Source organism: Chlorocebus sabaeus, chromosome 23 (genome assembly GCF_047675955.1).
Source record: "Chlorocebus sabaeus isolate Y175 chromosome 23, mChlSab1.0.hap1, whole genome shotgun sequence".
Classification (NCBI taxonomy): domain Eukaryota; kingdom Metazoa; phylum Chordata; class Mammalia; order Primates; family Cercopithecidae; genus Chlorocebus; species Chlorocebus sabaeus.
The window spans coordinates 71,284,960-71,310,941 of record NC_132926.1 but is presented as its reverse complement, the minus strand read 5'-3'; the positions used below and the strand labels follow the sequence as shown (position 1 = coordinate 71,310,941).

At 34.0% G+C, this 25,982-nt stretch overlaps 1 protein-coding gene across 3 annotated transcripts in view; it reads right to left on the bottom strand.

Annotated features, from left to right (window-relative positions):
- The window catches only part of TMEM232 (transmembrane protein 232), a 321,957-nt gene that overhangs the window by 231,319 nt on the left and 64,656 nt on the right, over positions 1–25,982 (bottom strand). For all 3 annotated transcript variants that reach the window (XM_073010774.1, XM_073010773.1, XM_008014110.3), the window contains exons 4-6: positions 5,793–5,904; positions 4,419–4,524; positions 1,365–1,522 (exon numbers count right to left, since the gene is read on the bottom strand). In XM_073010774.1, coding sequence (XP_072866875.1) covers positions 1,365–1,522; positions 4,419–4,524; positions 5,793–5,904 — 376 coding nt within the window. The remainder of the gene's footprint in view (positions 1–1,364; positions 1,523–4,418; positions 4,525–5,792; positions 5,905–25,982) is intronic.

The following is a 25,982-nucleotide window of genomic DNA, read 5'->3' as shown; positions in this document are numbered from 1 at the left end:
AAGTAAGGTTTAAGTGTTTGCAGCTGCTATCAGAACTGGTACAAATTGGCTTGGCAGATAACAGGGCATGTGCAAAGTATAAGCAATATGCTCAATGCATAAAACTATATTTTGTAGCTATTTTTTTCTTGCTAGCAGAAATACAATAGGCAAGAAATGGAGAAAGGTCACTGAAGGAGATGAGAAAGAGGAGATAAAAACCAGACTTGCTCCATGTTTTTTTATTCCACTTAAAAAATTTTATTACATTTCTTTTTTCACTATAAATATGTATATTTATATTATATATTTTATATATTTTATGTTTACATATATATTGTTTTCATTATAAATATAAATATGTATTTTTAGCGGACAGTTTTGGAAATACAGAAAAAAGAAAAAAAAAATCATACTCGCACCATCCCAAGACAGTTATTGATAATATCTTGACTATTTTCTTCAATCCTCCTTCTGTGCAAAGCTCAGTTTTTTGCATGGTTAATTTCTATTATGTGTTCTCTGTATCTACTTTTGCCTGGTCTCCACAAGTCTTTTACTACCAAACGTGTCAGAGAGCATCTAAGCTTGACTTACATGACTGAAATGTGGTTGTCTCCCCAAAATGTTCAACTGATTGACTGATTCATCAATGTTCTCTCATGTTCGATTTCTAACAGTTTATAATCAAAATTTAATTAAAAAAACAATTTCTGCGTCATCGATTTAATTTGTTTCATTCATATATATAAATATGTGTGTATACATATATATATATAAAACCATCTTAAAGAAATACTTTTAGCCTTTCTTTTCTCTCTTTGCAGTAAAACCATTAGTTAAACTATATTTATTTGACTAATAACGTATTTTACAGCAGTCAACCATGATCATCACCGAGAGTGAAACAATATGATCTCAAGGATCTTATAAAATATGAGTTACCTGAAAAGAGTCTTTCATTTTATAGATCTAAAGTTACATAGAATATTAGAAGAACAACTAAGCTTCCCAAATTGGGCAGTTATTTAGGGTTATTTGTTAGCGTTTTTAAATGGTAGAGGAGGTGGCATTTAAAAGCCCTTAAAATAGAAAATAAAAACTATATATATACACACTTAGAAAAACAGTTAAGTATATTGTTTTTTAATGAAATGTTATTTTCTTATGTAGTTTGTGAAATTATATTTTCTCAAACTACTATCTCTATTTAGATATTAAGCAATAATAACGTACTACTCACAATTACAGAAGATTAAACTACCAAACAAAAGAATATTCTATAATAAAACTAAATGTTCTGTTTTGATCCTAAAACAGATGTCATGTTGTTACATGTAGTATATGAAATATTTAAGAACATTAAGAAGTTTTTCAAAACATACCTTTACTAGCTTTATTTCAACTGAATATAAATACGTTTTGAGGGATGCATCACAACAGAGTCTGTATAAAACCGATTCCGCAACAAAAAATAAGGCAGGCAGATGATCATAATCAAAGGAAGCATGGTCCAGAGATGCATAAAGCATATTTAAAGCTTCTGAAATATTAAAAATATAGAAACTGCATCATTTGAAAATCATCCTGTTTTTCTACATGCTATAATTACTTTTTATAATTATTTTCTACCATTAAGACCAAATTGCAGTTTTAAAATGTATTTACAAATTCTTTGACACCTTTTTCATCAAGAGGTGATGTCTATACGCCCTTCTCCTTAAACTTGAGCAGACCCTGTGACAGCTTCAACCAATAGAATGGAATGTGGCAGAAATGTACTATGTGACTTCTAAGACTGAATCAGAAAAGGCACCACTGCTTCCACCTGGATCTCTCTCTCTCTCTCAAGATACTAGCTTTGGAACCCTAAGTTGCCATATAGGAAGTTCAACTTCATGGCATGAAGCAACTGAAACAGAAACCACCAAGGTCGAGAGGCTAGAGGAAGAAGAAATGTCCAAGGGGGCTCAGCTATTATAGATCCAACACTATACAGGCCCAACACTAAATAAATCACCAGGTCACACACATAGTGGTGGAGAAATAGGACAGAACCAGATGATAAAAGGCAGTGCTCAAGATAAAAAGGGAAGAGCAGAAGACTAGAGAATCAAAGTAGAGGAAACAGGGCCACCCTGTGAAGCTGAAGGAGGAAGAATATAGAGATAAGAGCCTAGAGAAAACAGCTTCTCAAATCATTACAAAAGTTTTGAGGAGCTTCCATGTAAATATATGAGGACAAACAGCAAATACAGGGACTTGAGGAAAGAAGAACCCTGACATGCTCAAGGGACAGGAAGGAGGTCAGTAGGGCTGAACATAATGAGTAAGTAGGGAGGTAGCCAGGAGCCAGCACATGCAGAGTCCTGTAGGCCATGATATGGAGTTGGGGCTCATTTGAGTGTAATCACAAGCTGTTGAGTGGAGGGTGGACTATAGAATGAGGAGCAGACAAAAGTACAGGTAAAACACCCATTCAGTTATTTTAGTTGTGAAGACAGTAAGAAGTCATACTGAGAGTATTATTTAGAGTTCAATATGTGAGTGTATTGAAATGCTTTTGCTGCATGTAACAGAAAATATAACAAAAATGTCTTCAAAATAAGGAGGTTTATTATTTCACAAGATTAGAGATTGGAAAGGTACCAGGGACAGCTAAGATAGCTGCCCTTTAGATGCACATTTCTTTCATCTTCTAGTTCCCCCTCAAGTGCATGAGGACTGTGATGACTGCACAAACTCCAGGCATCATGTTCTTACCAAGCAAACTAGACAGGAACAAACAAGAGTATAGGGAGGAAAGGAATGCTTTTTTCCCAGGCATGTCTTTTACGAAAGCAAGTCAACAAAAAGTACAGGAAATAGAGCTGTCATTACATCACTTTGATGAGGATCAGGTCATGTGACTAACCCTAATCAAATCACTGGCAAGTGAAAAGGAATTACCATAATTGATTTTGACCAGCAGTCCCCAACCATTTTGGCACCAGGGACTGGCTTTGTCTCATAAGGAGCACGCAGCCTAGATCCCTCACGTGTGCAGTTCACCATAGACTTCACACTCCTATGAGGATCCAATGTCACTGCTGATCTGACAGGAGGTGGAGCTCAGTAATGCTCACTCACTGGCTGCTCATAGCCTGTTGTGCGGCCCAGTTCCTAACAGACCACAGACTGGTACCAGTTCATGGTCCAGGGTTTTGGGACCTCTGATTTAGACCATCCATGATTCACCCCCGTGGGGTTGGGCAAGGGCCAGTCCTCTTCTAAATCACATGACTAATTAAAACTGAAATTTAATTGTCAATGAAGAGCAAACAGCCTCTTCTTGCTGGTAAACCAAGAGTGTTTACCTCAATATCATTTAAATTATTAATAGAGGTCAGGCTGTGGATGGCACTATGATGAAGGACCATAAAGGCAAGTTAAATACAAAATAATTCTTCCTGCTGCTTGAAAACTCCTAGACAGCACTACAAAACCTAATTTACATGGGGGAAATTCTCTCTGAACTCATGTGGTTAACAATCTAAAACTATTGTAAAAGGCATATATATACAATTTAACGATAGTGATGGAAGGAATTTTACCCCCTTAGAAATAACGTTAATTTTTTTTTTAGATTAGTCAGAGGATGTTTTAAAGGAGGCATAAATGAGGAGTGATAAATGAAAAGGTAATAAGTAAAGCTTGCTATTTAAAATAAGTGGAAAACAAATGGTCATTTGATTAATGTTTTATAAGTAATATTTATAAAATGAAGAAGCAAATTTCTCTAAAGTCTAGTGCCTATTGTAATTGGAAATCACTAAATGACATTTTGTATTAGTTTTTAATTAGTTGCTAATTTTAGCAAAAAGGTAATAAAGACTATGCTGAGTAAAGTTTTGAAAATAATTTTATCACTAAAAAGCTAAGTAGTTAAAATCATAAATTCTAAATTACAAAATGAATTTTCAAAATAAAATGTATTTCGATAGAGTAGAAGAATTTCTTGTCTTCTGCACAATTTTTAAAAATTAAAGTTCTCAAATTATGCCTTCACTGATAATCTAGAAAATGCTTAGGATACCAAATAAGAATTTAAAGTACAGCCGGGCGCGGTGGCTCAAGCCTGTAATCCCAGCACTTTGGGAGGCCGAGACGGGCGGATCACGAGGTCAGGAGATCGAGACCATCCTGGCTAACACGGTGAAACCCCATCTCTACTAAAAATACAAAAAACTAGCCGGGCGAGGTGGCGGGCGCCTGTAGTCCCAGCTACTCGGGAGGCTGAGGCAGGAGAATTGTGTAAACCCGAGAGGCGGAGCTTGCAGTGAGCTGAGATACGGCCACTGCACTCCAGCCCGGGTGACAGAGCGAGACTCCGTCTCAAAAAAAAAAAAAAAAAAAAAAAAAAAAAAAAAAAAAAAAAAACAAGAATTTAAAGTACATACCATCTTGGATTTCCCCTTTGCATTGAGCCAGATATATTACTTCAATCCATGCAGCAGGAAGATGCACATGCTTCCCAGAGCCCAGGGTTTTAAGACCCAATTTTCTCTGTTATGAGGAAGCATGAAAAAGACAAATTAAAATGTACATCTTTTTACATATTTATTACTTTTTAACTCTTAATTATGTTCCAAAAGTCATTCTATGAAGCTAATGCTCGGTGGTCAGAGTTGTATACAATTTTATGTTTTTGCTTTTATTACTCAAATTTTTGGAGATTTTATGCAAATTTTATTAGTGTTAAGATGTAAAAAATGTTGATACTATAAGTAATATCATTAGCTATTTGCTGAAAATAATTCTCATTTTTTACTTTCTAGTGATTACTTCCAATTTTTCCCCAAGAGAATGCATTTTTTTTTTATTTCATGAGGAAAAACACTGAAGAAATGTGATAAAACAGAAGCGAGTTTGATGCCAGTTTGCTGGAAAACCCTGGTTACTTCACTGTTGATGTGCAGAAGTTAATGAACATAAGGGAGATGATAAGGATTGTTCCACTTCCCTTATTGTGCCCACTCCTGGGACTGTTGCAGGGAACACTCGTTCAATTGGAGAAAAGTTCACTGATGAATGCACCTCCTGGCACCTGTCTGCATATACACTTACCAAAAGTATACTCTTTTTCTAATTCAATTTTTTTCAAAATCTTCAAATATATGGGCAGCCATGAACTGGAAAATAACAACCACTACAACACCACAAAAAAGGTGGCTTAATTTATGCACCAGTTTTGTGCAGCTTTTATTTAATGAATTATTCATATCAAAGCAAAATATGTATGTTATTTCTCTGTAAAATTTAAACTGAATCCAATGTAGAAAAGGAAAAGCAAGGACTTACTTTACTTCCTGTTCTGTTTTGATATCTATTTGTAAATTTGGGGATTAATGTCATATTCTTAAAGAATATATTTTTCACAATTCAGGTGAAGAATAGTTTGTTACAGAGAAAGAACAGAGTACTTCATGCGTATATATAAAGGTTTAGAAAGGCCTTTTTCTCCTTTGAGACACAGCATATCTCCATTAACTTTTTAAGAAAAAAACAGAATTTTCATAATCAAAAATTTATTTGCCAGACTTAACATTTCGCTATGGGCTCCTGGACTGCTATATTTCCACAAAAATTTACAGGAGCTTTTATTATTTGGTTATAAGCTTTAACTTTAATTTGCATCAATATTTTAACTATCCCTACTTATAATTAAAGAAAGATGTATTCTTATTTTTTCTTACAATATTTTAGAATATGTAATCATGGACCAACTAGAAAAGGAAGTTAACATGCTGAACAATCCAATGATATGCCATTACCTTATATCGGAGAATGATTTTTCTAGCTAGTTCCAACAATTCTGCCTTCTCTTTGGAATTTTGTGTTTGATTGAATCTCAAGATGAATTCTTTTGTGATTGAAAATGTTGGCCTAAATAAAACATTGAAAAATTAACATTCAAAAATTATAGCTATCATTTCCAAATTTCAATTAATCAACTTCCAGTGGCTATGTATAACTATATTCTAGAAAAAAATACTTTCTTAATAAAACTATTTCACACAAAAAAAAATCAGTAAAAGATATATGCAAGCCTCCTGGATTGACCCTGTCATACTATTAGATTGAGAAACATAATTCCCATTGTTAAAGACCTTTGTGGCCCCTGAGAAAAAGTTTCTGAGATGACTGCTAGAAGTCTTGTTGGTATAAGCGTTCTTCAGATAAAATCCAGCATGGCTTCAATTATGTTGAAGGCTGATTTATCTCCTCACATAAATCAGCATTGATTCATTTAAGCTAAACTTTTACTCCTTCTATGCAAGTGGAATCAGCCCAAACATGGTTGGATTTGAGGGAGCAAGGGAAGAAAGAAGTATAAGTATAAAGTAAGGTCAAAGAGGTAGCAAGTAGCCATATTAACTACATGAAATGGGAGACTACTACAGGGTTTGAGAAGAGGCGTGGCAAGATTTAACTTGAGCTTCAACCAAATTTCTCCAATGCTATATTAAGAATTAGCATGTAGGGAGGTGGGATGTAGCAAAAGGGGGAGCTTATATGTAGTTAGGTGAGACATATTAGTGGCTTGGATCAGGATTGTAGAATATAAACAAGGAGAAGAGTTTAGATAATGGATATGTCTTGACTTCAGCTCCAACCAGACTGGCCAATGAATTAGAAATTAGGCATGAGAGAAAGAAAGAAGTCGTGATTCAACTGAGTAACTAGAGGGACTGAATTGCTATTTACTAAGATGGGGAAAACTGTTAGAGGAGTGGATGTGGGGTGAAGATAGAGAATAATTTTAGTATTGGACATGTTATGTTTGAAATTATCATGGCCATCCAAGTGGAGATGGAGTGTAACCAGTTGGATATATGAGTTTGAATTTCAGGGAAAATTCAGACAAGATATATCAGTATTCGAGTCATCAGCATACATATGGAATTTAAAGTCTTACGAATTAAATGGATCCCATAGGGAAAATGTAGAGAGAGTATATGAGAATTTCAAAGAAAAGTAGGACAAATAAGTTGAAGGCGTATGCAAGAGAATAAGTGAAGTGATAAGAAGGATGTACCGCAAAATTGAAGATGGGCATGGGATCAAAGTGGTATCAAAGGAATAGTGAACAGTAGAATCAATGAACTTTGTTTTTGTGAAGTAAAATTATTCTTGGAGTCATGCTATTAGAAATAATAATCTGAAAAAATAAAACATTTTAAATTACTGTATTTACTGAAATAGAATTTACTAAATTTGTTGCTCTCTGAGATAAAGAAAAAAATGAATAGAAATCAGATTTTGTCCCTGAGTAATTCACAGTCCTACTGGGGAGACAGATCTACTAAAAATAACAAGGGTGCCACATGATCACAGGCTGAACAGAGGTAATGATAAGGTGTTCTGTAAACTGGAATCAAATATAAGATATCCCAGAACAGAGCAATTAATGAAATAATCAACCCTTTAACTGCTATTTTTTAAATGGGCAGTTAAATACCAATCTTAAAATAAGCATTTATTAATTCATTTACTAAGAATTTATTGACGGTCTTCTATATATCAGGAACTAAGTTTCACACTGGGGATACAGTAGCAAAAAAGACAAATAATCCAGCCTTAATGGAGCTTGCAGTACAATAGAGGAAGTGTTCAGGTGTTAGAATATACAAAGTCTGTGATAATTGGGCATTTTGAAATAAGTAACTTCATCTTTGATTTCCTGATTTTCATTCCATTCTTGCTTTTGAAGATATTTGGTGAGCACTGGCTGAAAATTGTTTCTCAGTAGTCATCTGGGATAACATTTTTGATCTATGTGAACCTACTCTACATAAAGTGTCCAAACTAGCTTTAATCTTCTCATTTGTGTGAAGAGTTTGGAAGTTAAAAAAGATAGCCCCTTCATCCATTTAATTTTTACAATATCATTAGGAATTTTGTTTTTTAAAATATGAAAGTAACAATGCTGTTTTTAATAACCCAAACATTCAGAGATGCATAATGAAAAAGTTAATAGATTGCTTCCCAACACTACTGCCTCCAATTTGAACTGTCAAGATTAAGAGCCAAGATTAATGGCTTATTGTGTATCTTTACATACCTTTCTTAGTGCTCACAAACCAACCAACCTATATACACACTTTATAAAAACTTCTGGGATGCAGCAAAAGCAGTAATAAGAGAACAGTTTATAATAATAAATACTCACATTACACGGAGAAATAACTGGAAAAAAAAAAACAGCTTAACTTTATACCTCAAGGAACTATAAAAAGAATAATCCTAAAGTTTGCAGAAAGAAGGAAGTAATAAATATAAGAGTAGAAATAAATTAAAGAATAAAAAACTAAAAATCATTAAAACCAAGAGTTGTTTTCTTGAAAAAATAAACAAAATTGAAAAACCATTAGCTAGAATAATCAAGAAAAAAGAGAGAAGTCAAATAAATAAAATCAGAAATGAAAGTGAAAACATTATAACAGATGCCTCAGAAACATAAGAAACTATTATGACCAATTATATACCAACAAATTGGATAACCTAGAATGAATAAATTCCTAGAAATTTACAAGCTACCAAAACTGAATCAAGATGAAATAGAAAGGCCAAACACACCAATAGAAAAACAAGATTAGATTAGTAATGAAAAACCTCCCAACAAAGAAAAGCCCAGGACCAGGTGGTTTCATGGTTGAATTCAACCAAACATTCAAAGATGAATTACTACCAACTCTCTTAAACTCTTGCAAAAAATACAAGTAGGAACACTTCCAAACTCATTTTATGAGGCCAGCATCAACTTGATACTGAAACTATACAAAGACACTACAAGTAAAGAAAACTATAGGCCAAAATCCCTAGTGAACGTCAATGCAAAAATCATAAATAAAATACTAGCAAAGTAAATATAATAACAAATTAAAACAATTATACACCATGACCAAGTGAGATTTATCCCTGGAGTACAAAAATGGTTCAACATACAAAAATAAATCAATGTAATATACCATATTACTAAAGAAAAAAAAAAAAAAGGTCATCTCAACAGAGAAAAAACGTTTGCAAAAGTTTAACTTCCATTCATGATTACAATTCTCAAGAAAACAGGTGTAAAAAGAATTTACTTCAATTTACTTTACACAATAAAGACCATCATATCAAAAAGCCACAGCCAATATCATAATCAATGAAATAAAATGGAAAACTTTGCCTCTAAGACACAAGACAAGGATGTCCCTTTCTACCACTTCTTTTCATCATAGTACTGCAAGTCTTAGCCAGAACAATTAAATAAGAAAAAATAAATAAAAGCCATCCAAAATGGAAAAGAAGAAAATTATCTCTTCTTGCAAATGACATATATGTAGACATTCCTAGATAATCCACAAAAATCTCTTAGAATAAATGAATTCAATAAAGTTGCAGGATAAAAAAGGGAACGTACAATAATCAGTAACATTTCTATATATAAACAATGAACTATCCAAAAAAGGAAATGGAGAAAACAATCCCATTTATAATAGCAACAAAAATAATAACATACTAAGGAGTAAACTTATCAAAGAGGTGAGAGACTTGTACACTGAAAATTATAAAACATTGATAAAGCAATTCACAGAAAACACAGAAAAAAAGACCTATAAAAAACAAAGAAGATATAGAAAGACATCCTGTGTTCATGGATTGGAAAACTCAGTATTGTTTAAATGTCCATATTACCCAAAGAGATCTACAGACTCAATTCAATTTCTATCAAATCCCAATAGCATTCTTTACAGAAATAATAACAACATTCATATGGAACCACAAAGACTTTGAATAGCCAAAACAATCTTATGCAAGATGAACAAAGATGGAGGCATCACATTTCCTGACTTCAAAATATTACAAAGCCACAGCAATTAAACCAACATGGTACTGGCATAAAAAAAAGACCTAAAAGCCAATGGAGGATAATGGAAAATCCAGAAATAAATCCATATATCTACAGTCAACTGATCTTTGACATGGGTTGAAAGAATACACAATGAGGAAAGGACAGTCTCTGAATACCCACATGCAGAAGAATGTAATTAGACCCTTATCCCACACCACATAAAAAATCAATTCAAAATGACTTAAAGACTTAAATGTAAGACCAGAAACTGTAAAACTATGAAAAGAATGCATAGGGAATATGCTTCTTGATATTGGTCTTCACAATAATTTCTCAGCTATGAACCCAAAAGCAAAACTAGACAAGTGGGATTGCATCAAACTAAAAATCTTGTGCACAGTATAAAAACAATCAACAGAGTGAACAGGCAATCTATGGATTGATAGAAAATACTTGCAAACCATGTATCTGAGAAGGTGCTAATATCCAGAATATATAAGAAACCAAAATCAATAGCCAAAAAGAAATGACCTGATTAAAAAATGTACAGAGGACCTGAATTGATATTTCTTAAAAGAACACATACGGATGGCCAACAGGCATGTGAAAAGGTTTTGTGTTTTTTTCTTCTTTTCTTCTTTTTTTTTTTTTTGTCTTTTTCAACTATTTTAAATGATCAGCATTTTAAAAAATATTTTACTATGGTATACTGGAAGTATAAGTTGTATAGAGACTTCCAGAGAGTTATAATTCATTTTATGTATTTTTTTTTGCAAATTTGCCTACAAAAAAGTGCACTATAACAACATGGACTTAGTGTGCAAGCATTGTATGTGTACAAAAAAATGCTAAAACTTTCTCAGTAAATGAAGACATGTCCTTTTTGTACAGCTGCATTTGTGAAAGATAAAATATATTGAGATCTTGGTTCTTTTAGGTTACTGCGCATGTGGTGTTGACCCATCACAGTTTGTGCCAATCTTGTCAAGACTTACATTGTTCATCAAAGAATGTCAGATGACCACAGTTATAAATTTGGGTGGACACAATTACCAACCACAGTAATATGCACTTACACATGTCCTTTTGTCCAATTTTTATGAATATGGTTTGTCACTCATAACCGTTATAACTATGCAGTGGTCATTAATATACCTCTTTATGTTTGCAAAAATAGGTATGTTATTATTGCTTATTTTGTGTAAAATGGCCTATGAAGTGTTTTGTCATATTTATATATGTTTGACATATACATCTCCTTTCAAAAATGTAAATAAATATAACTTAAAGAATTTTCAAAATATTTCCCAGAATTATATTTTTGGGATTTTCATCCTTCCAGATTATAACAGTCAGCTCCTAAATTTCAATTGATCTTAATATGCAGAATATAGATGTACTTCAACAAATCCAATAATTCCTTTATTGATTGACATTTCACATTACTTCCTATAAAATGTTAGTTGTGCTAACCAATGCAGTAATAGTAATCATCATCATAAAAAGAGCCTTATACTGACCTGACATTGAACAGGTGCACTTCTGTTTTATCAACCCTCACACTATATCTATAGTTAAATATTTTAGTTACCACCTCTGCTTATAAATACATTATACATATGATTACTTTATTACTATAAGACTGCATCTTCCAAAAACTGAATTAGAAAGTATAAGAGAATGAAAAGGCAAAATTGTAAGTGGTAGAACAAATTTTCAAGATGTAATTGATAAAGGGCTCATATACAAAAGATACAAAGAACTCCCAATAAATAGAAACATGGAGAAAAGTCTTAAAAAGGTAATTCACAAACGAAGAAATCCTAGTGGCCAATAAATATGGAAATAATCATCAAGATAATAAATAGGGAAATCCAAATTAAAACCAAAATTAGATGCTACTTCACATTCATCAGAAGGGTTAACACTTAAAAGAATGCCAATACCAGAAACTGAAGAGAATATGGAGTAATAGAAATTCTCACAAACTGCATGTGGTTGTGTTAATTGGTAAAACCACCAACAGGAAAACAGTTGGATGTTTTCTATCAAGATGATTCAAGACAGACATACAAACTGACTTAGCAATATCACAACTTTATATATGTACAATAGAAATATGTCCTATGTACCAGGGAACATGTATAAGAATGGTCCCAGCAATATTTTTCATCAGGAATAAAACATGGAATCAAACAACATTCTATCTTGTGAACCAAAAAGTATGGTGTATCTGTGAATAAAGGGTGAAGCTAAATGTTCTTTCTTTTTATAATGCATAAATTTGAGCTTGGGTTATTTTCTAATTCCATTCCCCTAAGAACATAGGAAAAGTAGATGTCAGCTGTGTTACTGGGACCACCACTTATGGTAAGAAAAAAAAAAAACAAAAAACCTCCTGATTGACACATTATACCTAGACTGCTAATAAACTATAAATACGTTATTAGGAGAAACTTTGGGCTGTCCTAAGCGCATGTTCTTTGCAGGACTTTTTAAGTCATTGATTCCACTTTGGGACAAAGGATTCTAAGGTTATCTATCTATTACACTCAGCTCTCTAAGTCTCACATTCTTACACGCACAGTCATTTGGAGTAGCTACAGAAGACTAGCTCCCATTTCTGTTCTGTTGAGAACTCTTTCAGAAGGTAAACAGTTACTGGTGTGCTGGCATGCTGTTCCCTGTGCTGTATCCTGCTAAGTGAGGTCAGCAGTTAGTGTAGCCTATAATAATCATATTAGTCTGTCTAGTTGAGTTTGAAGACCCAAAAGTAAGTATTCAATGTTAAGGGAATAAAAATAAACAAACTGCAACAATATAGATGATCTTACAAACATACAGCTAATCCAGACACAAAAGAATATATCCCACAATATTACATTTATATAAAGCATAAAACTGTAAAGAAAAAGAAACTTTGGGAGAGTAAAAAAAGTTAAGGAGAGAAGACTTTTTAATTGGTTTATATGTTGATGAAGACAGCACTAGGATTTCTTTATTTAAAAGGGTTACACAAAAAGTTTCTGAAAATTATTTTATTTCTTCATTTGGTCAATACACAAGTATTTGATTTATAATAATTCATTAATCATTATATTTATGTTCATATAGTCTTCTGTATGTGTGTTAGCATTTCACAGCAAAAAAAAATGAGTGTTTATACTTTTAATTACAAGAGTATGCATACATTTAATTATAGCAGATTAAAAAAATACTTTTTTTAAATACTTGAGGGAGAGACATTTGAGTTGAAATGAGAAAGAGACAGAAAACAAAAGACTTAGAAAAACAAGAGTGGGGGAAGGAAGGAAGGAAGGAAGGAAGTAAGGGAGGGAGGGAGGGAGGGAGGGAGGGAGGGAGGAAGGAAGGAAGGGAGGGAGGGAGGGAGGGAAAGAACAGAAAAGAAAGAGGTTAAGAGATCAAGGAGCAGGCTAGGGACAAGTTCTCTCAGTGTATTTAAACCATGGGGTAGAGTTTGTATTTTACTCTTGATGTAATGGAAAGATATTACAGGGCTAAAATTGGAGCATGACACAATTTTATTAATATTCTTAAAACATTACTGAGACTGCTGTTCAGAGAACAAGAGGGTGAGAGCAGAAACAGGGGCACCAGCAGGAATGTGTGGCAGAATGATATGAATTCAAGCATGTTCACTTGGTTATGGGGTGGGGCAAGTGGTGGAGGCAGTGGAAATGAAGAAACTGTGCTTTAGGTCACATAATTACAAAGGGCCAGAAACTCACCTCAAGTCTACCTCTAAAGTCTACAAAAATCTGCCCCATAATGTAATATTAATGTACCTGCCTTATATTCCTTGATGTAACTTTAGTTGCTTAAGTTTCTTTTTACTGTTGTATATAGAATTTGCTTAATGAAAATCTGGTGTTTGCTTTACATATACTGCTTGAAATGTATAAAATGTACTTTGTTTTACAAGAAGAAATAGGTTGACAGAGTTTAAGTATCACACTCAAAGTTATATGTTGAAAGTAAACTGAGCCAGATTTGAAATGAACTGTCTGACTCAAAGTCTTTGCATTTAGCTGTCTTTCTAAGATCCCTAAGAATGATTTATAGTATAATAATGTGCAATTCATTCTTCTTTTAAAATAATAGTAAATTCAATTCAATTAGATTTCCTCATTACCAACCACACACAACCCCCCAGCACACAAAACACACACGCTATCCAGGGTTTCAAATACAAATTAAAATTACATTTTCTGAAATTAGATAGTTTACCTCAGCTTTTTCATAGGCTCTAGGGAAAATACAGTTATGTCATTTTATTTCCAAAGCAAAATGCAGGCTTAGGATGAAAATAATATCTAATTCAATTTCTATGCCCAAACTACATTGCATAATAATTTCAGCTTTGTCAAACATTTGTCGGTGTGGATTATGGCTTGTAATACATCATTGAAAACATGGAAAGCTAATTATTTTTAACTTTCTATATAAATCCTGAGTCCTTTCATTGGTCTCCTACAGATCATGTTAAATATTTAGTGAGAAATAAACATAGCTATTTTAACCAATTCCTGCCCATCACAATAGACATTATTATAAAAATTAAAACTTATTTAGTGACATATATAACACATGGCAAGAAGCAAAGGGAAACTTTTATAAAGTAAATACAGGCATTTCAAAAAACAGACTTCGGCTTCATGCATTCCAATATCTCTGAAATATCAAAGGATTTCACAAAGATAATCTAGTCTAAATATGTAAGAGCAGTCCTGTGGAACAGACAGTAAATAAAGATCATTCTAATTTTATTTATAAAATATTTATACTAATGTCTCCTAGTTAAATAGGCACTCCATCCAAACTGACTGCATTTACATTATCTGTGAATTCAGAACTTTTTTTAGCTGATGATTCATTTGTTCAATGACTATTTAATGAAAGCCACCTACATACAAAATATTTTGCTAGATACCATGAGTGCTAGAAGAGAAATCAGGTCTGGCCTCAGGAAGTTCCCATTCTGGGAGGGAAGTGAGACACTTCACAGTGATGCAACATAAGCAGATGTTCTTTAAAAAAGAAATAAAACTCTGTGGGAGTTTAGAAGTAGAGATCATGATTCCAGCACTCCCGTGTCCTATAATCTTTGCTGAATCACTTAATCTGTGGGAGCTACAATTTTCCATCTGTAGAAATAGTGAAAAGACCTTGCAGAATTTTGGAAAGCATCAAATCAAGTCACACAGCCTAGTTCCTGGCATATATTCAGTGCTAGAAAACTGTTAGTTATAAGCATTACTCTTTTTGGTGAGATTCAGAAAAAGCTTCTTTGTGGAAATAGCAGGTGAGCCTTGAAGACTAGGCAGAAGCTGGAAAGGACAGAAGAGCAGTTGTCCTTTCAAAGTTCTTTCTCTGCTTTTTCCTGGGCACATGATCAGCCAGAATTTAGAGATTAGGTGGAGGTCAAGCTAAATCAAGTTAAAATTGATCTAGCTAAATCAATAGGGCTTGATGAATAATGGAATATGAGAAAAGAAATCATGATGCCAAGCACACAGATAAACTCAATGTTTTTGGCCCACATGACTGGAAGTAGGAAGATGACATCAAGAGAATTGGATGGGAGGAATCTGAGCAGATGATCTGTGCCATTCTGGACATGGGATAATTTAACTATGAGACATCCAAGTGGAAAGGTTTATAATCCAAAAGGACTTGTAAGTCAAGCATTAGGAATTGGATAAGATCTGGAAATAAAGATTTCTGATTCACCTACATATCAGTGATGATCAAAGTCTTAAAATTTCAAGAGGAAGAATACTAAGGAAAAAAATAATCAATCAAAGGAAAGTTTTTGTTTGGTAAATCCCAGAGTTAGGAAGCAAAAGGGAAAAAAGAAACAAGAAATATAAGAGGAGATTCAGGAAAGTACTACAATGGAATTCAGATGTATATATAATATGGGGTGCAAATTCCTTCTCTGAAAAGTGTTCATTTTTAACAGTCCCTGCTGCACTGGGGCCTAAGTTCTATATTAGTCCATATGACTTCATGTACCCTGGCCATTGCTGATTTTGTCACAGTAGACATCTGATGCCAGCTGGGCCAATTCAATTCTCTAAGGATTTTAAATAAAATAATACTTTAATTGGTTGAGGTTAGAACTGAAAGGTTATGTGGAGCCAAAACCTGTGGCTTTTGCTGACAGCTTTTTCAAGACAGCAAATAATAAAGCACCTCCAATTTCAGACGCTGCATGTTCACCATTTTAGCCCCCAATCAACGTTTGCCAAATGATTTACTGATGTAAATCTAGAGTTTTTTTATCCTTTTCAAGTTTATCGTAGTGTACATGCAGACTGTATCTGCCAAGCTGGCCATTTTATCTCCACGTGTGTTAAGAGTACTGAATGAGGGGAAAAGGCCTAGCTATACTTTCTGCTCTCAAGTTCCACAACACAGCCTTATATCCTTATGTTAATTGTTTTTTTTTTTTTTTTTTGCTTGAGTTAGTTTGATTGTGTGCCTGTTTCATACAAACAAGTATCCTAGACTGAGATATCAAAGAATACATTAAAGATAAAGACAATGATGGCAAATGTACATCCACAGAAATATCAAGACTAAATACAAAAAGAAAACCATTAGAGTTAATATTTTAAAAGTCAGTGGAGATATTTTTAATTGAATTTTTATTTATAACTGACACCTAATAATTGTACATATTTATGGGATAAAATGTGATGTTTCAGTGCATGTGTACATAGCTTAATGATAAAATTGGGGTAATTGCCATATACATCACTTTCAATATTTATCATTTCTTTGTGGTAACATTGAAAGCCACCTCATCATCCCAGCTAGAATGACTATTATCAAAAGTAACAAATAGAAGAAAAGAGAACTCATACATTGTTGGTGGGAATGTAAGTTAGTACAGCCATAATGAATAACATATGGAGGTTTCTCAAAAACCTAAAAATAGAACTGCCATATAATCCAGCAATCCCATTACTGGGTATATATCCAGAGAAAATGTAATCAGTGTGTGGAAGAGACATCTGTACACTCATGTTTATTGCAACACTATTCACAGTAACAAAGACATAGAATCAACCTATATGCCCATCTAATGATGAATGGATATATCTGTGTGTGTGTGTGTGTGTGTGTGTGTGTGTGTGTGTGTGTTTGTAGTGGAATAGTATAAAGTCATAAAACAATGAAATCCTGTCATTTGCAATAACATGAATGAACCTGGATAACACTATGTCACTATGTTAAAGCACAGAAGGATAAACACCACATGATCTCACTCATATGGAATCTTAAAAAGCTTATTTCATAGAATTAGAGAGTAGAATTGTTGTTACCAGAGGCTGGGGAGGGTCGAGGTTGCGGGGAACTGGGAGAGGTTGGTCAATGGGTACAAAGTTGCAGTTAAGAAGAATTTGTTTTGGTGTTCTATTACACAGTAGGGTGACCATAGTAAATAACAATGTATTATTTCAAGATAGCTAGAAGAAAAGATTTTGAATGTTGTCACCACAAAGAAATAATACATGTTTAAAGTAGTAGAGATCTTTAAGACAGCAATTTCATTACAGAAAAACAGAACCCAGATTTTAGGGTGCTAATCAATATATGGATTAAAAAAAGAAAAATATTAAATATTGACTACTCTTTTGATAAGTGTGGTACTATGAAAAGGTAAAAAAAAAATGGAATTGATATATAAACTTCAAATAACAATTAATATGGTTTCTCCTAAGTATCAGAAGTACCAGAAGAATGAAAGGAAGGTCTGCTCCTTTTGGTGTGTATATTATGTTTGAATGTTTGAGGAATTCAGGGACAGATTTAATAATCTGAAGGGCATAAATAAAGAGCAGGTGATGTGAACACCTGCAGAAATTTATTCTATGAATACCTCCCCTGAATTTGTCATTTCTGACTCACTGGTTTGGGGTCTGGGCTTTTGAGTCAGACACTGGAAATATCCTCTGTCATCCTGATGCCCATGTGATTGATTACAGCATCATCACATTATAGATATCCAAAGGCTTTATGGTATGAAACCAGAATACAGTCCTCATTTCATTTCTAAAAATATCTATGGTTTTACATGTTCTTTTATTGCCTTTGTGTTTCTTTAGATTTTACTTTTCTGTTTCAATCTTAGCAACTGTCTTAAGCTTTGAAATGCAAGCCCTCCTTCTTAGTAGCTACAAATAAAGAGAACCCTAAACAGATTAGGGGAGAGGGGCTGTTGACACCCACCGAATTTTGAGCAGACAGCCATTTAGAAGAAAACTGAAGGCTGAAAATATTTTCAAGAGTAAAAGCCTACTTCCTTTTCTAAATGATTGCTTTTATACTTGGAAACATTCTATTCTACATTTGGTAACAGTCATTATCTTTTCAAGGTTGTCCGTAAGAAGCCCACTTAGAAACAACTAAGCTTCTCAAGTATAATGTCATCTCTTGTGAAATGTAATTATTAATCCCAAAGAGGGTTAATTGGTAGGCAGAGGCAACAATACCCAAATTTATGTATTTAACTACCGAACATGGACAAACTGCCTGCATTATTTGGCTTAAAAAAAAAAAAAAAAAAAAAGAGCTTCAAAGTTTATCTTAGTCATTAGCCAATGAAAGTAAAGTAAATGAGTCTGACAGATTCATTTTAAAACCATGCATATAAATTTCTTTTTGACAATGGGTTAATCTTCCACTGAAGCCACAATGAAATGTTTGATGAAAGCAAGGACATCACTTCTTGGAGAAGAGCTCACCAGAAATGTAAGGCAACAATACCTCAAACAAGGAAATGGAATAGAACCCTAGACATGCTTATTTTCTTTCCATAATATGTGTTTTTGCCAGAGAACTCCGTATGTCAGCTAGTTCGAGTGGAGATACAGGTGTTAGGAAAGGAGTCAAGTCTGAGTGACCAAAGCAGGTGTCAGTGGATAAATTAATAATAATAATAATTATAGTATAGTTTCTTTTAGGATTATCTGCATAAAGTATGTAGTATCTTGCAAGATCCCCTCTTCCTAACCTCAGGAAGCCACATAGAAGGCTACCTTGGTGTCTAGCAGAAAAAGAATGAGGATGGAAAAGAAAAAGAACTGTTGCTGAGAAGATTGCTCCTGACACAGATTTACACCCTAGACAAACATAGATTGTTGGCCAAGAAAACTCGGGCAGTGAATTTAGTTTCAGTTGTCCCAGGCTGGTACACCTACAGGTGTCTGGCAGAGAAGCTAATGCAAAGATTCTCTAGAGGAGGACGCATTTATCCTAGTTCTCAAAAAACATGCAGAAATATTTTCCATCCAAAAGAAAGTGAGTAATGACAAGATACAAGGAAAAATATGGCAGAAATGAGAACAAGCAGAAACAACAAACCTACTAAGACTCCAGTCACTGAAATAATCAGACACATATTATAAAATTATCATGCTCATCCCACCACAGGCTTAAAAAGATCTGCAGGGAACCCGAAACGTTAAGTCTACATAACAGATTTGAGGAAAACTAAATAAATTAATAGAATGTAAGATGTAATTTTTTAATTCAGTGGATACATTTGAGAATAGGAAAATGAGTCACATGAAAGACAAATCGCAGATCAGAATAAATTGTTCAAAATACAGTAGAAAGTGATAAAAATTTGGAAAATGGAGAAGAAAGAATAAAAGATGTAACAGATTTAATGAGATGATCTCATACACATATATTCAATAGTCTCAGAAAGAGAGAAAAGAAAAAATGGGGTTGTCAATGCAATATATGTATAAACAATACCCAATAACTTTTCAGGAATGATGAAAGAAAGATACATCCACAGATTCAAAAAGTTCCATCAAATCTAAGTAAGATAATTTTTAACATTATATTCTGACACATCAGAGTAAAACTGAAGAAAACAGAAGACAATAAGAAACTTAAAATTGCCAGGTTTTGGGGGAAAGAAGCCAAAATAATCTTAAAGAAATGACATTAAAATTTCAGCTAACTTCTCAACAGCAATAATGGAAACTGTAAGATAGTAAAATGATACCAACAATGTTCTAGAGGAAAAAAGAATAAAAGTAATAATTGCTCAAAGATATTTTATGTTCAGTTTTAAACATTTTTCAAGAATAAGAATAAAAAATATATTCAGACAAACAAAAGATATATTCAGAGATTTTTGTTGTTGACAGTAAGGAAAATTCAAAATATCTTACAGCAGGCAAATAATAAACAAGTCCAGAAAGGAGGCCTAAGAAGAAAGAAGAGTTAAAAAGCAATGAAAATGGTAAACAGGAAATAAAATAAAAAGGAACACTGATTACTTAAAATGGTAATAAACTTTAGTGGAGATAAATTATAAAACACATAAAGTAGAATACCAGATAAAGTTTGAGAAAAAATATTATACTTTTTAAAAAACAAACATACTTAGATTTATCTTTTGCTTTATTATTTTTTATTTTTCATGATTGTGGATACATAGTTGTACATATTTATGAGATATATGTGATATTTTGATACAAACATACAATATTTAATGATCAAATCAGGGTTAATTATAATATCCATCACCTCTAGTATTTATCATTTATTTGTGTTAGGAACATTGCAATATCACTCTTTTAGTAATTTTGAAATATACAATAAATTGTTGTTAAGTATAGTCACCCTATTGCGCTCTTAAACACTAGACCTTATTCCTTCTATTTAACTGTATGTTGTCCCCATTAACCAACCTCTCTTCTTCCCCACCTCTTCAACCTTCCCAGCTTCTGGTAACCATCATTCTACTCTCTACCTTTATGGGATCAATTTATTTTAGAACACACATATGAGTGACAACAGCGGTATTTTTCTGTGCCTGAATTATTTTACTTAACATAATGTCTTCCTGTTCCACCAATGTTGTTGCAAGTGACAGGATTTGATTCTTTTATGGTTTAATAATATTCCATTGTGTACATATATCACATTTTCTTTATCGATTTATCATGCATGGAAACTTAGATTGATTCCACATCTTGGCTATTGTGACTAATGCTACAATTAATAGGAGAGAACAGATATCTCTTTTATTGTTTCTTTTTTTGAGGTAGGGTCTTGCTCTGTGGCCCAGGCTGAAGTGCAGTGCTGCAGTCTTTGCTCACTGCAATCTCTACCTCCAGGTCTCAAGTAATCCCCCCACCTCAGCTTCCTGGGTAGCTGGGACTACAAGTGCACACCAACATGCCTGGCTGATTTATTTATTTATTTATTTATTTATTTTTTTTTTTTTTCAGACAGAGTCTCTGTCACCCAGGCTGGAGTGCAGTGGCACCATCTCCGCTCACTACAAGCTCCACCTCCTGGGTCAGTAGCTGGGACTACAGGCGCCTGCCACCACGCCCGGCTTATTTTTTGTATTTAGCTAACACGGGGTTTCACCGTGTTAGCTACGATGGTCTCGATCTCATGACCTCGTGATCCGCCCACCTCCGCCTCCCAAAGTGCTGGGATTACAGATGTGAGCCACCGCGCCCAGCCGCCTGGCTGATTTTTGTAATTTTTGTAGAGGCGGGTTTTGTCATGTTACCCAGACTGATCTCAAACTCCTGGGCTCAAGCAATCCACTCAACTGGGCCTCCCAAAGTGCTGGGATAACGGGTGCCCAGCACGCCACCCTGCCCAGCCCAGACAGCTCTTTAATCTAATAATTTCCCTTCTTTTGGACACATATCCAGCAGTGGGATTATGGGATGATATGACAATTCTATTTTTGGTTTTCTGAGGAACCTCCATACTGTTTTCCATAATGGTTATGCTAATTTACATTCCCACCAACCGTGTAGGAACATTCCTCTTTCTCCATATCCTCACCAGCATCCATTACTGTCTTTCTAATAAACGCCAGTTTAGTTGGGGTGAGATAATATATCATTGTGGGTTTAGTTTACATTTCTCTGATGATTAGTGATTTTGAGAATTTTTTCATATATCTGTTGGCCATTTGTATGTCTTTTTTTTTTTTGAGACAGAGTCTGGCTCTGCTGCCCAGGCTGGAGTGCAGTGGTGCGATCTCGGCTCACTGCAAGCTCCGACTCTCGGGTTCACACCATTCTCCTGCCTCAGCCTCCCAAGTAGCGGGAACTACAGGCACCCGCCACCATGCCCGGCTAATTTTTTGTATTTTTTAGTAGAGGCGGGGTTTCACCGTGTTCGCCAGGATGGTCTCCATCTCCTGACCTCATGATCCGCCAGCCTCGCCCTCCCACAGTGCTGGGATTACAGGCATGAGTCACCGCGCCCAGCTTGTATGTCTTTTTTTGAGAAATGTCTACTTAGATCTGTTGCCCATATTTCAATTAGATGATTTGGGATATTGTTATTAGGGTGTTTGAGTTCTTTATATATTCTGGTTAATAGTCCCTTGTCAGTCAAATGTTTAGAATATTCCTTTTAAGTCAATACGGAGACAAAAATATTCAGAATTAATAAGGAAATTTAGCAATATTTGTGTGTGTAAAATCAATATATAAAAATTTACTTCTTTTTCTGGTTAAAAAAAGTTAGAAAATACAAATTTTAGAAGTCTATATATGCTTATAATCTATAAATGGCATCAAAAATACTAAATACATAGAAATAAATCTAACAATGCCTCTGTGAACGATACTGCTATGAGAATGATGGACAATACCCATATGAAAAAAGAAGTAAAACTGTATTGAGAAAATTTTATAAATAACTAATAAATGAAGAGATATACCATGTTTATAAATTCGAATATAGTTATGATAAAGATGTTTTCTCCCCAAATTGATCTATAGATTCTGAAAAATCCAATTAAAAACTCCCTGCAATCTTTTGAAAAGAAAAATTATGACAAGCTGGTTTCAAAATTAATGTGCAAGATACCACTGAAGAAAAACAAATTTGGAAAAATCTATCATATTGACTATTAAATGTTATTACCAAACCATAGTAATTAAGGCAGTGTGATGTTGGTGTGGAATTAGACAAATGGGCCAGTGAAGCAGAATATAGAGCAGATAAGCATATCAATTACATGTGAACGCATGAGTTATACAATAATTGTACTACAGAAATAGTGGAGAAAGGATTTTTTCCTTTTGTGGTATTGATGAATTGACTATGCACATTTTAAAAAGAAAAACAGACTTGTGTTTAATATTATTTATAAAAATTTCCACATAGATTACAGACATGAAAGAGAAAACAATAAGGTTTTTAGAAAATAATATACAAGACTATCTACATGATCTTGCACTTGGGAAAGATTTTTTAACCAAAATACAGGAAAAAAAAAGGCTAATCCTAAAAGATTGAGATATCTGACTTTATAAAAATTACTATGTTCTAGTCACTAAATTTTAGATACATATCCTCTGACCCAGCAATTCCACTCATAAGTCTGTACATTAAGATGTCTCTGTGTGTGTGTGTGTGTGTGTGTGTGTGTATTTTTTTTTTCAGACACTTTTGGAGACCCATAGAAAGCATCAAGTAAATTTTTTAAAATAATAAACCAAAAATTATACTTAGCTGGGCACAATGGCTCACATCTATAACCCAGAATTTTTGGAGGCTGAGGGGTGAGGACCATTTGAGGTCAGGAGTTTGAAACTAGCCTCAGCAACAAAGCGAATTGCCCATACGGGAATGTATGAAACATTGTTCATAATAACCATAAACTGAAAATAACTGAAATGTCCAAAATTAACAGAATTAATGGATAATTTGCAGTATGTTAATAAAATGCAACAGTGAAATGAAAAACAAGCAATAAAAATGACATAGCTACACTCAACAACATTAATGAATCTTAAAAACATAATAACTATAACAATTTTTAAGACTTCCATGTAAGTAAAAGCACAACTAAAACAAAGTTAAAGGATAAGGCATACCTTGGGAGAATTTACAATAAATATTTAATAATACCAACATATTAATAAGAATAAGACAACACATAGAAGTAATTCTAACAGCAACAAACATAAAAAGATAGTCACATAGTTATTAGGGAATGTTAAAAAATTCGTTATAAGTGTCACTTTTGACCTATTATACTGTCAAAAATTAAGAAATCTAAGACAATACCCATATAAAAATAAAAACACTAAAACTGCATTGAGAAAATTTTTATAAATAAATAAATGAAGAGATATGCCATGTTTCTAAATTATAATATGGTTATGATAAAGATGTTAAGTCTCCCCAAACTGATCTGTTAGGTGTTGGTGAAGACAAGGGGAAGTGATCCTCTCATACTCTTATAGACTGTGGAAGGAAATATGTGTCTGTGTGTGTGTATGTGTGTGTGGGTATTTTTTTTTTTTCAGATACTTTTGGAGACTCATAGAAAGCATCAAGTAAATTTTTTAAAATAATAAATCAAGGCCGGGCGCGGTGGCTCAAGCCTGTAATCCCAGCACTTTGGGAGGCCGAGACGGGCGGATCACGAGGTCAGGAGATCGAGACCATCCTGGCTAACACGGTGAAACCCCGTCTCTACTAAAAAATACAAAAAACTAGCCGGGCGTGGTGGCGGCGCCTGTAGTCCCAGCTACTCGGGAGGCTGAGGCAGGAGAATGGCGTAAACCCGGGAGGCGGAGCTTGCAGTGAGCTGAGATCCGGCCACTGCACTCCAGCCTGGACGACAGAGCCAGACTCCGTCTCAAAAAAAAAAAAAAAAAAAAATTATACTTAGCTGGGCACAATGGCTCACATCTATAACCCAGAATTTTTGGAGGCTGAGGGGTGAGAACCATTTGAGGTCAGGAGTTTGAAACTAGCCTCAGCAACGAAGCGAATTCCATCTCTACAAAAAAAAACTTTTTTCTTTATCCAGGTATGGTTACATGTGCCTGTGATTCTAGCTACTCCAGAAGCTGAAGCAGGAGGCTCTCTTGAGCCCAGGAATTCGAGGTTGCAGTGAGCTATGATTGTGCCACTGCACTCCAGCCTGGGACACAGAGTAAGACCCTGTCTGTAAAAATTAAAATATAAAAAAAAGAAACATTTGCACACATATACAAGGAGAAATATGCAATGATTTTCACTATGGCATTGATTTTGTTGTCAAAAATTTGAAAAATAATAAATAAGGAATATTTATTATATTAGAATTTCTCAGCCATTAAAATGGAGAAAATACATAATTATCCATATGGATTAAAGTTAAAATGTAGCATTTTTTTAAAAACTAAGTCACAGAAAAATGTATTAGGTAGAATTACATTAATAAATGTGAAAAATACAATTTCATATTCATGTATATTAAAGTAGAAAAATGAACTGGAATGATATACGCCACAATTACTATAGTCGAAAGCACATAGGGTTAAACAGCTGAAACTGTAGTTCTTGAAGTATTCTTTATTCAAGAAAAGTATTTGAAACAAATGTAACAATATGTGTCTCAGGCTACTGGGGCTTCTATAACAAAACAGTGTAAACTGGGTGACTTAAACATTTTATTTCTTCATGTTCCAGAAGCTGGGAAATCCAAGATAGGGTGCCAGCATGGGCTGGTATTGGTGAGGGCTGTGTCCTTGGCTTGCAGACAGCTGCCTTCTTGCTGCATCCTCACACAGAGGAGAGAGTAAGTGCTGGTAGCTCTTCCTTTTCTTGTAAAGACACTAATCCCATCAAGAGAACTCCACCATCATGACCTCATCTATGCCCAACTACCTCCCAAAGGCCACACTTCCTAATACCATCAAACTGTGTTACAAATTCACTTTGTTAACTCCAGGGCTTTTCAAATTTGTTTAAATGAAGAACCTAAACCCCTCCTTTTTAGCATAATATCTATTACGATCTGGTTTGCCATGAGATCACACTCTCTTCTTTGTGAATTGCAGCGGCCATAATACACATTGAGGTTGGGACTTCAACATATGAATTGTGTGGGGACACACACATTCAGCCCATAATAATATGCCAACATCTTAAATTCTATGGCATGTATGCCATTATACATTTCTAAGTTTTCAGCAATTTCTTAAAACTTAAAAATCACATACAATTTTTAAGAAATTTTGATCTATTAACAACACAATTTGATCTAGCAAGTTATTTTTCCTAATAAAAATTTGGACATTGAACAGAAATTAAT